Here is a 13,460-nt window from a genome sequence, read left to right as displayed (position 1 = left end):
GCGGCGGGCGGGAGGAGCCAGAGCGCGGAGTGGCGGCGCGCACGGCTGGACCCGCCGGGACACACCGTGCCGGCATGGCTCTGGATTTCCTGGCGGGGTGCGTCGGCGGTGAGTGGCGGCGCGGGGGGGGGGGCTGCAGGGAAAAAAAAATTATGGGGAAGGGGGAAAAGAGATGAAAAAGGAAGCGAAAGGAGAAGGGGGTGAAGAAAATAAAAATTAGCGCAAAAGGAAAAGGGGAGTATGGTGCGAAAAATAAAAAGGTGGCAAAGGGAGAAAAGGCGGAGAATGGGAGAAAAGCGAATTTTTTTCTTTAATGCGGAAGAAAGGGAGGCAGGTTGGAGGGGAGGGCTGGGCGCGGCGCTGTTATTTTGGGAGCGGAGGATGGTGCCGGGTGCGGGGGCGATGAGCGCGGCCGCCCCGCTGCAGGTGGGGGCCGAGCACGGTCGAGAAAGGTCTTGGGGGATTCCCCTGTGGTTCCCCTGTGGCCGGGGGGGTGCGGGCCATCCCCTCTGCGACCGCGCCGCAGCACCGGCGTTTGCCCAAAGGAACTGGAAGGAGCGGGGGTGGGAAGAGGGGCCTGGGGTGAGCGCAGGGGCAGCGGTGCGGTCGGGAGCCCTGACCTGGACACACGGACAGCCGGGGAGCTTTAAGATGGAGAGGAGGAGAGAACGCGTGCGGCGCGTTCTCCGCTTCCCGGTGCATCTGCCGCCGGCCTGCTGTCTGCTATTTTTAGCAGCTGTTAAATTATCTTCAGGAGATTTATTCTCGCTTCTTTTCGGGTATTTGAGCTTGTTATTCTTCTTGCCAACCTGGCAAAGAGATTTTTGGTTTTTAATTTCTTTTTTTCAGCCTCTCTCTGACTTCATCCTAGTGATCCTTGCCTTGCCGGGGATCCTGCGGGGTCAGTTGTACCAGTGGCCTTTCCATGCCGAACAGAGTGCACAGCTCTGTTTTTCTATCTTGGGCTATCTTGCCGCTGTGCTGCCCTTGAACAACCTGGACTGCACCATCCTGGGGTGGGCACTGTATTGCTGCCACATCTTCCTCGGGAGAGGGAGGGCAGCTATTTTTCTGCAAACGTGGGAAGGTGCATTGAAGCTCTTGTACTTCTCGCTGTTGTCAGTGGTCATTAAGGATTGCTGGGTCACAGAAATACAGAGCTAGAGGATTCATTGCTTCAGCCTGTGTGCAAAATGCCTGTATTCAGATTGGTGTAACTAATAGGCCTGCATGTGACTTCTGTAAAATCTTTTAATGCTAGAATAAAGCAAAGGTTTTTGGTAATGCTTGGTCCTCCTGCAGGTGCTACTATCACATCTGGAAAGGCTGAGAGCAGGAATGTTCTGCCTTTAGAGAAGCTTACATGTTTTCTGTGCCTGCAAAGAGTGACATGTACCTGAAACATTGTGCTTCAGAGGAAACCTGCATTTTCTGCCTGTTGGACTTGCCTTGGGCTGAGGCCAGGAGTCACAGCTGCACATTCCATATGATGTGGCATGCTCTGTAGTCACACACCTCAACCTCTGCCTGGGGTTCAGAAGCTTGAAGAGAAGCATAAAGGCACCTAGTACTGGCCTGAAGGACTGAATTGTAGATTTCTTATCTTCTGACTTGATAGGATGCTCTTTACCTGGTCTGTCAACAATGCTGTGCACTCTCACCTCAGGCTGGTGGTCCTGCTTGTGCTACTGTAGCCCCAGACCCAGGAAGAAAACTCAGAGTAATAACCATGGCATTTGTTTTGTTTCAGGTGCTGCTGGAGTGCTGGTAGGACACCCCTTTGACACTGTTAAGGTGGGTTGATTATGAAACCTTTTTGCCTTTAAGTAAAAAACTTAAAGTTTCTCCAAGGAGTGGGAGAGGAAAAAAATTCCCCAGACACTGTAGGAGCATAAATCTGTGTGGGAAAGCTTGGAACAAGCCTCCACAACCTGTTTATAGATTTTTCAATCTACAGCTCCTCAGAAATGAAAACCCAGTAACATGACAAACCTTGACCTAAACTGCAAGTTCATCAGTGCAGTAACAATATTGTATTTGGAAATATAATCTTACATTTAACCAAATTTTGTTCTAAGCTTGCTTCTCTGCAGCTGATCAACACTAACTGCTAGAACTGCCTCTCCCTGCATTTGGAACTCAAACATACTTTGATATTAGGTTGAAAGATTGTATTTTGTTGTCCCCTCAAGCTCTGCTACTTACTCCTTAATTTGTAGCACTAGCCAAAGGGTGTAAGTGAATAAAAATCCAAGCATGAAGCTTGTCTGGGGGCTTTTTCCTCCAAGTATTATTTTTATAACTTTCCAAGTTCAAATTGATTTTCTGACGATCTGTTAATTGTGTGTGTTACACATACTTCAGCTACTTCAAATATAAGATTTGAGATCTTCTGAAGGGTCCTCCAACTAGGGCTCCCAGGAGTCCAAACCCATCCTTCAGAATGGAAGGACAATTTAAGTCACTGTTTGGCAGCCTTGTCCAAAGTCCCCTGCTGGAAGAACTGAAGAAGGGATATCAATATATTCCCTGCTAAATTAATATACCCGATCACTGAACTTCAGCAGACAGCCTGTTGTGCACTATACCTATATTTGGAATACCTTTACCCTGCTGAATTTAGATACGCAAAGGTCGTGGGCTGATGAAAGCCATCACCATGTTCTGTATCCTAGCACATGGTTAATTCTATACAGAATTCCTGAGCTAGTGGTCATTACTTCTCTTTGCAAGCTTGCAGTGCAAGCTGCTCAAATAGTAAAGTCTGTCTTTTTGTCGTTCAGAACATGGTAAATTTGACTGTTAAGTAATTCAGTTGAATTCTAGTATATATTTTCAGGAATGGCATTATCCAGACTTGCACAATTTTTCTTATGATGGTACAGGGCCAGCTGTCTTTTTCTCTCACCCCCAACCTGCCAAGTTTCACGTACTTAACTGAAGGTGATGGGTCATTTCACTGAATCCTGCAAAACTGCAAAAATTCTATGCTCAAATTAAAGTTAATTATGTGTAGGGTTTTGGGGGGTTTTTTTGTGTTTTTTTTTTTTTTTTGCTTTGTTTTTGTTTTTTGAAGTGGAACAGCTTCTACTGCACGAAACTAAACATTTAACTGTCTGCAAAAACTGTGGCTCCCATGCTAGTTTCAGCAGATGTATTATTGCAAAATAGGTGTACTGGCTTTGGAAAAAGCATCTTGCTTTACAATAGAGCAAATAGTTTGTTTCTGGATGACTCTCCATGTTTTCTGAAATCTAGTGTGGTACATGATATTTTCATATCCATCTGAAGGTATTATAAGCAATCTATTTTTTGTTAGAGCAAATACTAATATTTGTGTTATTAGCTGGCACGGTCATCACTCTATGTGGGAAAACTAACCAGCCTTTAAGGGAAAAAACAAACAAAACAAAACATTGCATAACTTGTGTATGTATATGTGTTAAAAATTAACTCTTATTATAGTTCTGCAGTGTTTAAAGGGCTAGCTGGTAGTCAGCTTAGACTGTGCATTTTTAATATAACTGAACAATGGAAAAGCTGCTTAGATAAGCCAGAATTTTACTTCTGTCTTGGCATTTAAGCTCTCTTTTGTTTTTTTTTGGCTGGTGCTCATGTTTCACAGAGCGGGGAGGGGGATGGTGGGACACACAGGGAGAAAATTAAGCCGGTGAAGTCACCCTGCAAAACCTGCAACTGAGCTGATCTCAGAACTGGCAAATTGCTTTTCCCTGGTTTGTTGATGTAATGTATAAAATTGCTTTTTTGCTTTTAACTGCCTTTACTTTCTGAGCTAGGGGCTGTCTTCATTAACAGCAAAAGTGTTACTTTGTTGTAGATGACAGATAAGCCTCATCACGGGAGAGTTACCTAGTAAGTATAGCCCAGGTGAACACTTCTGTTTCTCTCAGTCTTAATTTATTCCCAAATGTATTAGTTCAAGTAAAGACCTGAAAGACTTACAAAGCTTTTTCCCTTTTTGGTTTTAAACTGATGTGACCCTCTTCTACAGCTATGGCATGGAGGGAGTGGGGTTTGAATATCCCTTTTTTTTTTTTTTTTTTAATGTAGTTTTATTCTGAACCTTCTTTCTGCTACGCGTTTCTGGCTGTATACAGTTCCACACACAGTGCCTCTAAAACTGAATCTCAGGCACACTGTTACTGAGGTCTTACCCACTACCTATCTTTGGAGGATGTTTTCATTGCTAAAACACTTCTAAAGTCACTTATTTCCCGCATTATTAAATGCTTGGACTGTTTTGGGGATGTAGTGGTTTGGGGTTTTTTTGTTTAGTCTTCAGTACCTTTATGCAAGTCTTAAGTAATGTGAAATTAATGTGTGTTACCATTCAACCTAAAACCTTAGAAATGGTCATTTCCAATAAGAAGGAAGCAAGAATATAGGCCAATGAATGGAATAGAAGGCTAAACTTTGCACGATTCATTCTTCCTGTAGTTGTAGACACTACAGAGCTTGTTGAATATGGCATTAATATACATGAAATAAAGTTTATGTGCACTCACTGCCTTACATAGTAGCTTGCTAATGAGGGTACCTCGATGTGACCAGCACTGTGCTCAAGAGAAAGAGACATTTTTCATTCTTAGACCTGGAGAGTCAGTACTCTCTAAATATTTCATCCTACAACAGGGCTTAATCTGTTAATATTTCACAAATTATTTGGGCAAAAGTGGGAGCTAGACGCCACTAGGAAATTCAACCCATATATAGAATATGACTAATTCTAAACTACTAAACACAAGTGTGTAGAAAAGATGAAGTAAGAAGGTTTCTAAGCTGCAAATCTCCCCGAGCATATCCATGTGGAAGTCCACTAACTTCACAGATGGGGTTTGAAACAATAGTAGTAAATTATAAATGGAGTAAAACCTTCATTTGTGCAATTGTGACAGCTTGTGAAGATTTATGACTTTGTTTGTGAACCTGCTTCTTTAACAGTTTTGACAATCTGCCCATCCCCCAGACGTCCCTTTAAATAACAAAGGATTTATTTTCTTTGAATCCTACCGTAAGACTGCTTTTAACCCTAAGATGTTGTGAGACCTGCAAGGATCTCAGCCTCCCAGTATGCTAGCATACACTCATGTGTATACTAAAAAGATACTGAAAACTACTGTTTTGATTTAAAAAGCATAAAATATGAGTAAGAATATTTAAAAAAAAAAAACCAATTTATTTTTCCTTCCAAGAAAGCTAACATGAATACAGCATTCTGAAAAACCACCTCCACAATCCTTTTCTAGACTCACATCTTACAGGTCTTTCATTGTTTTGGTGGTGGTTTTCATTACCTTAGGCAAAAACAGATAAAAAGATCTTAAGTTCAGGAGTCTTTCACACAGATACAATAATCTTCTTTTTTTGCTCAGAATAACAGTCTTGAAGGTTTTTTGCCCTGGAGTTGCAGCAGCATTAAATGGTTGATAAGCATCTTTTCTGAAGAACATTGCAGCCCTCCACACTGGAGACCAAAGATAGATTTATAACTTTATCAATGCAGTGAAACCAATTTATTGAGTTTATTGCAGTGTAGGGCTTTGCATAAGCTAAGTGTAATTGACACTTTTTTAACCATACTGAGGGCAAATTAGCATGAAAAAACAGAATTGGACTTTTCCATTAAAGGTTTAAAAACATCCAGAAAAGGGCCTGTCTCCTAAGACCACCAGTTACAGCAGCATCTATCTGTCCAGTAGAATGTACTATTTCAGCTTTGGAAAAGTTAATTGATTACTAGCATTAAAGGTTTGAAGCAGCCACACCCTCATCAATTGCCTGTATTCAGCAGGTTTAAAAAAAAAAAACCAGACTAAAATTTAAAAGGACTAGTGGCTTTTTATTCCTTCTCTTATGCAAAGACAAACATCTTAAGAGTCACTGCCCAGCTACCCTCTGAATAAAAAAGAAAATCAGATCTCAATGAATGGCCCAAATCTGGTAACCAGATACACCATGGGTGTTGTTGAAAGTTTCCATTCTCTTAAAACTGTCCTTATTTCACGATTGACTTGCAAATGATTTTTTTTTATAAAATTCTATCAGGTTTGTACGGATATTCCTTAGTGTGAACAGAATTATTCCTGGCAGCTAAAGAAAGTCCCTATTGTAGCCCGTACTGGAAAACTTCTGTTTGAAATTCTAGATAACAATGCACCTTTCCACATACTGGTTTTCTGATATTCACAAGAAGTTAATAATCCTCTTACTTTAATGTTTTCACCCCCCAAATTAATTCAAAACACTTACACAAGATTTTGAAATGATTTTGCCACATATCTAGTGTCCAGCCCGTGTTCTTGCATATCCATTGCAATAGCAAATTTCCACATAGGTACAAGACACTAGTTTTCCCACTAGGCTGCTCCTGATGTACAAATCGGTATCTCACACAACTTTTTTATAGGTTCGTCTACAAGTTCAAAATGTAGAGAAGCCTCTCTACCGTGGGACTTTCCATTGCTTTCAGTCCATCATAAAGCAAGAATCTGTAAGTTTTGCATATTTTTTTATCTTTGTATATTTTGACTCAAAAGGGTGGGAAAGCTGTTAAAAAAAAACAAAACAAAACTACAGATGTTGAAGATCAAGAGATAAAGCATACTCTGAACCTCACCTAGGGCAGATATTGTAATCAGAAGTTTGCCAGAAACTTTGTGAAGAGTATTACTAAGTTGGTATTTCGAAGTTAATTTTTTAAATAAAATAATAAGTTATTTAAATAACTAATTTTCTGAGAACCCAAGCAATCAGAGCAATGAGTGAAGAGATTAGTGAGGTGTTGCTGAAGCTTTAAGACCTCAGCTAAAAGGGTGGCTTCAGGTTTTAAGATACTTTAAAAAAAAAAATATAAAATTTGCCAGAAAACTTTTCTCTTGATGGACTAAGATTATTTTATGGATATGTTCAACTATATATTTGTACTGCTGAGTTGTTTAGTTGTTTGTGTCCTAGGCAGAGATGAAATTTCTATTACAAAGCAAGGTGGTTCTGATCTTCTAGCCACTGCTAGAAAGTTAGGGCACAATGGAGAGCCAGAAAGGCCACATTCTGCAGTTTCAGAAGGTTATCAACACCACTATTAAAAAGCATTTTTCCTTCCTTTTTCCATCAGGCTTTTGGACTCTATAAAGGTATTGGGTCACCAATGATGGGACTTACATTCATTAACGCGCTTGTGTTCGGTGTACAAGGAAACACACTTCGTGCTCTTGGAAAAGACACTCCATTAAACCAGTTCCTTGCAGGGTCAGCAGCAGGGGCTATCCAGTGCATCATCTGCTGTCCCATGGAGTTGGCAAAGACAAGAATGCAGCTTCAAGGAACAGGAGAATACAAACAGAAAACAAAGAACTACAAAAACTCTCTGGATTGTTTGATCAAGATCTATCAGAAGGAGGGGCTGAGGGGAATCAACAGGGGCATGGTCTCTACATTCATAAGAGAAACTCCAAGCTTTGGCTTTTACTTCCTGACCTATGACTGCATGACCAGGTATTTAGGCTGTGAAGCTGAAGACAGTTACGTTATTCCCAAACTGCTGTTTTCTGGAGGAATGTCGGGAATTGTGTCCTGGCTCTCAACCTATCCCATGGATGTGATCAAATCCCGACTTCAGGCCGATGGGGTCGGAGGCGTTACACAATACAAGGGCATTATGGACTGTGTCAGAAAGAGTTACCATGAAGAAGGCTGGAGGGTGTTCACGAGAGGTCTCACTTCCACACTTCTCCGTGCTTTTCCTGTCAATGCAGCTACCTTTGCCACTGTCACTGTGTTCCTAATGTACATGAGGTCAGACGACAACATTCCTGAATGTGAACCAGATCTAGTAATCCATCAGCCTTCCAATTTGCAAACTTAATCTGTTTGTTCTCCTCATCCAAAGCCCAGCTGGTTGGGTTTTGTTGAACATGAACATTTGACCTGCACAAGTAGTGTAGATGTATGCTATCTGTATAAAGAATTCCTAAATGTCAAATTAGGATTTCATCTCACTACTTGTATAAACAGCATCTTGCCTTATTCAGGACTCCATATGTAGTAGTATTCAAGTCAGACGGGGACCTGCCTTTAGAAAGTTATTGTTGTGGCTCCAGAAGAGGATCTGGAGAATGTCATAGTACCAGAAATTGTTTTCTTCCACTCATGCTCTGAATGAATGAGTTGAATGCAGAAATTTTGTCATGAAAGAAATACTCATTTTGTTTGTGACAGGAGTTAAGTACACTTAAGGTGAAGTTGGGGGAATAAATTAAATGTTGGAGGCATTTTGCAGGTAACCCTGAACTGTTTAAGACATGGACTAGCATTCAGCTAGTCATGTGTTTTACTTATCCTCTGCTTTTATACGTCAGTGGTTTTAGTAAAACTGATTTGCAAAAAAAAAAAAAAAAAGAAAAAGAGAGAAAATATTTGTATTTAAGCTACTCCCTTACCTTTCAGCTTTGAATAAATATCTTAAGCACAAAGTTAGCATCTGCACTCAAATGCACTTGTTCCTTTAAATCTCAAGGCTTGTAAGGATTTAGGGAAATTCAAATCTAGTAAGATTGATGTTGTTTGCCTTCACCTCCGTTTCTCCTTTGGTGGGTGCATGGACTGTGTTAAGTTAGTTCAGCCCACGTAGACTTTGTTCTCCAAAGTTAATGCAACTTTGCACCACTTTTCCCAACATGCCCCATAGCAGCCAGTGATGTACAGATGTCAAAGTCCTGCTTGTGGTATTGCACAAAATGTCTGTGGGTGCAATGTTAGCTTAGCAGCTCCAAGTACCATAGAAATACATATTTAGAACTAGAGATTTCATATCTTTTCAGAAAATAGAGGTGTAAGTGTCTGAAATGGTTGCTGTTCAATACACTTGCATTATGAATTGAAACAATATTGATTTTTATGTATTTAGTTACAGTGCTACTGGAAAAAAGACTGGAAAGGGTTTTGGAGAATTTTCTTGTTACATTAATCTGCTGTGATTATTTTTTTTAGCAGTCTGTTCAAGAAAGATTGTATTAGTCAAAGAGCTATAAACAGTTATTTAAGATTTGAAAAAAAACCTACACATATTTGGCACAAATAGCCAGAAGGAAGGAGTGCATGTGTGTGAGCAATGTTTTAAAAAATATCAAAGTAGTTCAGTAAGTACAACTTGTTACACTTTTGGTTGGGACAAGTGCAATATGTGTTTAATTTATATGAATTTTCTAAAGAAACCTTATGTCATAGCATTTTGCACTGTAACAAAATATGCTGGAGAAACCTGTAAAACTGGTATGTCTCTTTATACCTTGGAGGTATGATGGATGTTCTAGTGCCTACTTGCACTGAGATTCAAATTGAATGTTAAATCTATCTACTAAGCTGCATATGCACAACAACTCACAGTAAAGACCATTTACACCTTTGTACAGTAGACTGTAATTATTGTATATAAAATTGAAGAAATAAATTTTTTTAAAATTTTTACTTTGGTTCTCAGGGTTTTTTTATGTTTTACTCAGATGCTTCTCTGTGTCAAATAGAGCTTGCAAGAGGGTGGGGTTTCTGCTTTTTCCCAGTAGAAACTTGTTCCCATCTGCCTTCCACTCACTACCAGGAAGGGCAGAGTCAATCAGTTCACTGGAGCAAAGAAAGGAAACTGCCTAGCCTCACTTCTTCAAACTGACCTTTCTGCTGCTAAGACAACAGTCCTGCTTTTAAAGCCAAAGATCTGGTGCTGTGCTTAAACCCTTCATATTCTGCATTTCTTTGATTTAAGCAGTGCTGATCAGCACCAAGGCTGTACAACTGCTGAAGACAAGTCTTGGGTCTCTGAAGAGTCACGTAGAATCAAGAACTGTTCATATCTGACTCAGAAGAATACTTGGCTCTGTGATGCACAGTTTAGCAAAAAGTTTTGTAGGTTGTAGCTTTTTGTTTTTAGACAGTGCAACTAGCCCAGAAAGACCATCAGTATTTCAAATAAAAAGCCACCCAGGAAAAGCAGGATGATGATGACCTATGAAAAAGACCTTTCCTTGCTGATCATAGAATGGTTTGGGTTGAGACCTTAAAGACCATCTAGTTCCAACCCCTTTGCCATGGGTAAGGACACCTTCCCCTAGACCAGGTTAGTCAAAGCGCCACTCAATTTGTCCTTGAACACTTCTAGGGATAGGGCAGCCGCAACTTCTCTGGGAAACCTGTGCCAGTGCCTCACCACCCTCAGAGCCAAGAATTTCTTCCTGATATCTAATCTGAACCTACCCTTTTTCAGTTTTAAACTGTAATCCCTCATCACTCCATGGCCTTGCAAAAAGTCCCTCTCCAGATTCACAGTAGGCCCCTTTTAGGTAGTGGAAGGTCCTCTAAGGTCTCTCCAGAGTCTTCTCTGCTCCAGGGTGAACAGCTCCAATTCTCTCAGCCTGTCTTCATAGGACAGGTGCTCCAACCCCCCTAAGCATCTTCATGGCCTTCTCTGAACTCACTCCAGCCTCACTGTTGAGAGGTTATTTCAAGTCCTGCTTCTGCTACTTCATCTTCTTGTGACCGACACAAACCCTGTCAAGCATCAGTTTGCCAGATCAGAAAAGGAAAGGCCAACACCTCTGCAACTGACCGTGACCAGGGTCAGTTCGAGTCAAGTACTTTTTGTTCTCTCGGCAGGAACAACAACACTGAACTATGGAACAGACACAAATACCTGAAGTAAGCAAACAGTGTATCCCTAAAAGACTAATGTTATTAAAACAGAAAAGGGCTATACAACATTTTATTTGTAGTGTTTACGAAAGCATTCTCTCCAGAATTTCATCCATCTGGAACTTAAGATATAATCAGTAGCAGACACTGGATGTTACTCAACAAGCATGAGAGGAGGGTAAAGCCAGCTTTCAGCCTAGTCTGATGTCACTTGCTTGGAATCTGTACAGCTCCTAACTCTTAAATCAAGCTAGACAATAGTCTCAGCCTTTTTAAATATGATACAGTTCCTTCCTGTTAGATTTTTGAGATGTCAGACAATTCAAACAGAACTATGTCCTGCCTCTTCAGATACTTCTTCCCACAGCATCGTCAAGCATCATGATCCTAGGCAGTAGATGCTCTATTAATTCCCCAACATTTGAAGGGACTAAGAAGGTAAAACTCACTGAAAGTAAAACCCACTATGAAGAGCTCTCCTCTTTCTTAAACTGGATGGGTCATGACACTGTTACAAGTTACAGTCACAAACATGCTCAATTAGGACAAGAGGGGGAAAAACCACCCAGGCATAGTACTTCTGCTTACAGAAGTTACTGTAGTAGAACTAGCAGTGTGAAATTCAGTTCATCATGCCTGCAACTGTTTCCAAACCATGAACATTTGCATGCCCTTTGAAGCTACAGGAGTCATTGGATTCATATAAATCCATTGGAGGTTCAGCCAATTTTATTGAAAACTGAAGGATTCTAAATCAAAAAGCCAAATCTTCTGTTTTGCTGAGAAAAAATAAATGGGTTGAAAAATAAGTCAGAAGAGAAGTTGCACGATGCCTCACATGTGAGGCAGTCAAAACCTTTGCAAGCCAAAACAGCAGCTGGCAACACTAGTGAGGTCCTTCGCAAGCATCTTGCAGCTGTGAAGGACACCTGACTTTATCAGCCCTTAAATCAAAACACTAACCAACAAGGCAGTTTTCCATAGATTTGTCTTGCAACCAATTGCTGATATGAACTTTAGCTGAAGCACATTAGGACGTGATTTCTTGTGTATGGATTTTCCACTATGTAACAAGGAGTACATCTTATGCCTCAGTCTTTATAAGCTCTGTGATTTATCTCAAAACTACTCCTGTTATTCACAGCATTCTTCTGAAATACACTTTTTCTGTGGGCCTGCTCCAGAAGAGAAACAGCTTATTTGAGATCTTTGATTCCCTAAAGAGCAGCAACACAAGACTCCAGTGCAACATCTGCCCTATTCTACAGTCTCTGCAATGCTCTTGCAGCAACAGACTGAAGCAAAGGCCCCAACTGCCTCGGGCGAGCTTGGACTTTCCAGGAAGCCACTGTTGGAGAGAAGCAGTGGTGTTTTACAGGTCTATCAGCTAACCAAAATAGCCACTCACGGCTGAAAGCACATTCATTAACACCACGTGTCATTAGATTTCCACATTTCTCTCTAAAGATATTTAGTATTAATATTTGATGTATGCATCCATTTATGACCCCAAAACTAGACAGTTTTTATTTACAGTCTTTATTTCCATTGCCTTGCTGGTGCTTTTGATGAATGCACAAGTACACCCGGGACTCTCAGAAATCAGCTCAGAATTGTACTCCTTATTCTTCTGCACTGGTGTGTGGGAAATCTGCTCTTTGACACTGGCATGCTCCAAGTCTGTCAGGGTCCACTGAACACCCCAGGACACCCTACACACACTTGACCTCACAGGGGCACCCCGACACTGCCATTCTGTCTGCTGGTCATGCTGTGCAAACAGGTAATTCACTGCCATCTCCTGGCAAACTGCGACTAGGGAGTTTCTGCCCAGACTGAGAGAAAGCACTGACACAGATGTCACCCAGTATCAGCCCGATCAAAGAGAAATCACACTTAAACCTGCAACAACACTTAATAAGTGGTGGCAAGAGAAGCACACAAAAGTTCTGCAAGGGACACCACGGCCTCTCTGTCCCTTTCTCTCCCTCCCTAAACCAATATTGGACAGAACTTCAGGCTTGCTCCTGAAGAGAGCTTCCAGCATTCACAGGAACCTGGTGAGAACAGCAGCTCACAAGAGGGTTATCACATCCACACCTTAAGACGCAACAGAAGGCATGCTACCCAACCAGTACTCAATCTTAGTTTTCTGTTACAAAAAAGTAACAGAGGATTTGGAAAACCCTGAAATTGAAGTTGTCTAAAACCCAGTTGCTGCTATAAGTGATCTTATCCATTTACCTAGAGCAAAACTGTTTCTCTGTTACTTCAGGGGAAGCCAGGACCTGAGAAGTTCACATTAACTCTTACACAGAATCTGATGTGCTTGCTGCAGAAGGAAATTCTACTCTCCAGACTATTTCCAGAGAGAAAGACAGGAAAAATTCTAAGCAAAACTGCCTTAATAATATAGGATGATTGAGAATAGACATAAACTTACTTAAGTTGGTTTATTTTAGGCAAAAAGAATGAAACTGAGAAAAGGACCACTGATTAAATTACAGAATTAAGCCAGTAGTCATCCGGTTGGCATTTAAGCACTGCTGTAAAGCCATCTTCATACTAGACCAATTCATATGATCAAATGGAATACTCAATCTCATTACACAAGCACATACATTCCTGCTCCATTTTGCTTCTGCCTTTATGGAACACTGCAGATGTTTCTGCTCCACATGTTCAACAGAAAGTTGAACCCTAGGTTCTTCTCAACAGCTTTAAGCACTACAGTGCAGTAAAGCTCAGTGCTGACACAA

At 41.0% G+C, this 13,460-nt stretch overlaps 1 protein-coding gene across 3 annotated transcripts; it reads left to right on the top strand.

Annotated features, from left to right (window-relative positions):
• On the top strand, positions 1 to 9,486 carry SLC25A29 (solute carrier family 25 member 29). 3 transcript variants are annotated; one of them, XM_064659162.1, is made up of 5 exons: positions 45 to 108; positions 1,751 to 1,794; positions 3,839 to 3,873; positions 6,428 to 6,511; positions 7,136 to 9,486. In XM_064659162.1, exon 5 carries the CDS (start codon positions 7,169 to 7,171, stop codon positions 7,883 to 7,885), a length of 717 nt encoding a protein of 238 aa, XP_064515232.1. In that variant the 5' UTR covers positions 45 to 108; positions 1,751 to 1,794; positions 3,839 to 3,873; positions 6,428 to 6,511; positions 7,136 to 7,168; the 3' UTR covers positions 7,886 to 9,486. The 3 variants fall into 3 exon arrangements, with proteins under 3 accessions (XP_064515231.1, XP_064515232.1, XP_064515233.1); XM_064659161.1 differs by lacking the exon at positions 3,839 to 3,873 and having other exon boundaries at positions 1 to 108; XM_064659163.1 differs by lacking the exons at positions 45 to 108; positions 1,751 to 1,794 and having other exon boundaries at positions 3,793 to 3,873.
• The last annotated feature ends 3,974 nt before the right edge of the window (positions 9,487 to 13,460 follow it).

This window comes from Pseudopipra pipra, chromosome 6 (genome assembly GCF_036250125.1).
Source record: "Pseudopipra pipra isolate bDixPip1 chromosome 6, bDixPip1.hap1, whole genome shotgun sequence".
NCBI classification, from domain to species: Eukaryota; Metazoa; Chordata; class Aves; order Passeriformes; family Pipridae; genus Pseudopipra; species Pseudopipra pipra.
This window is presented reverse-complemented; position numbering and strand designations above follow the sequence as displayed.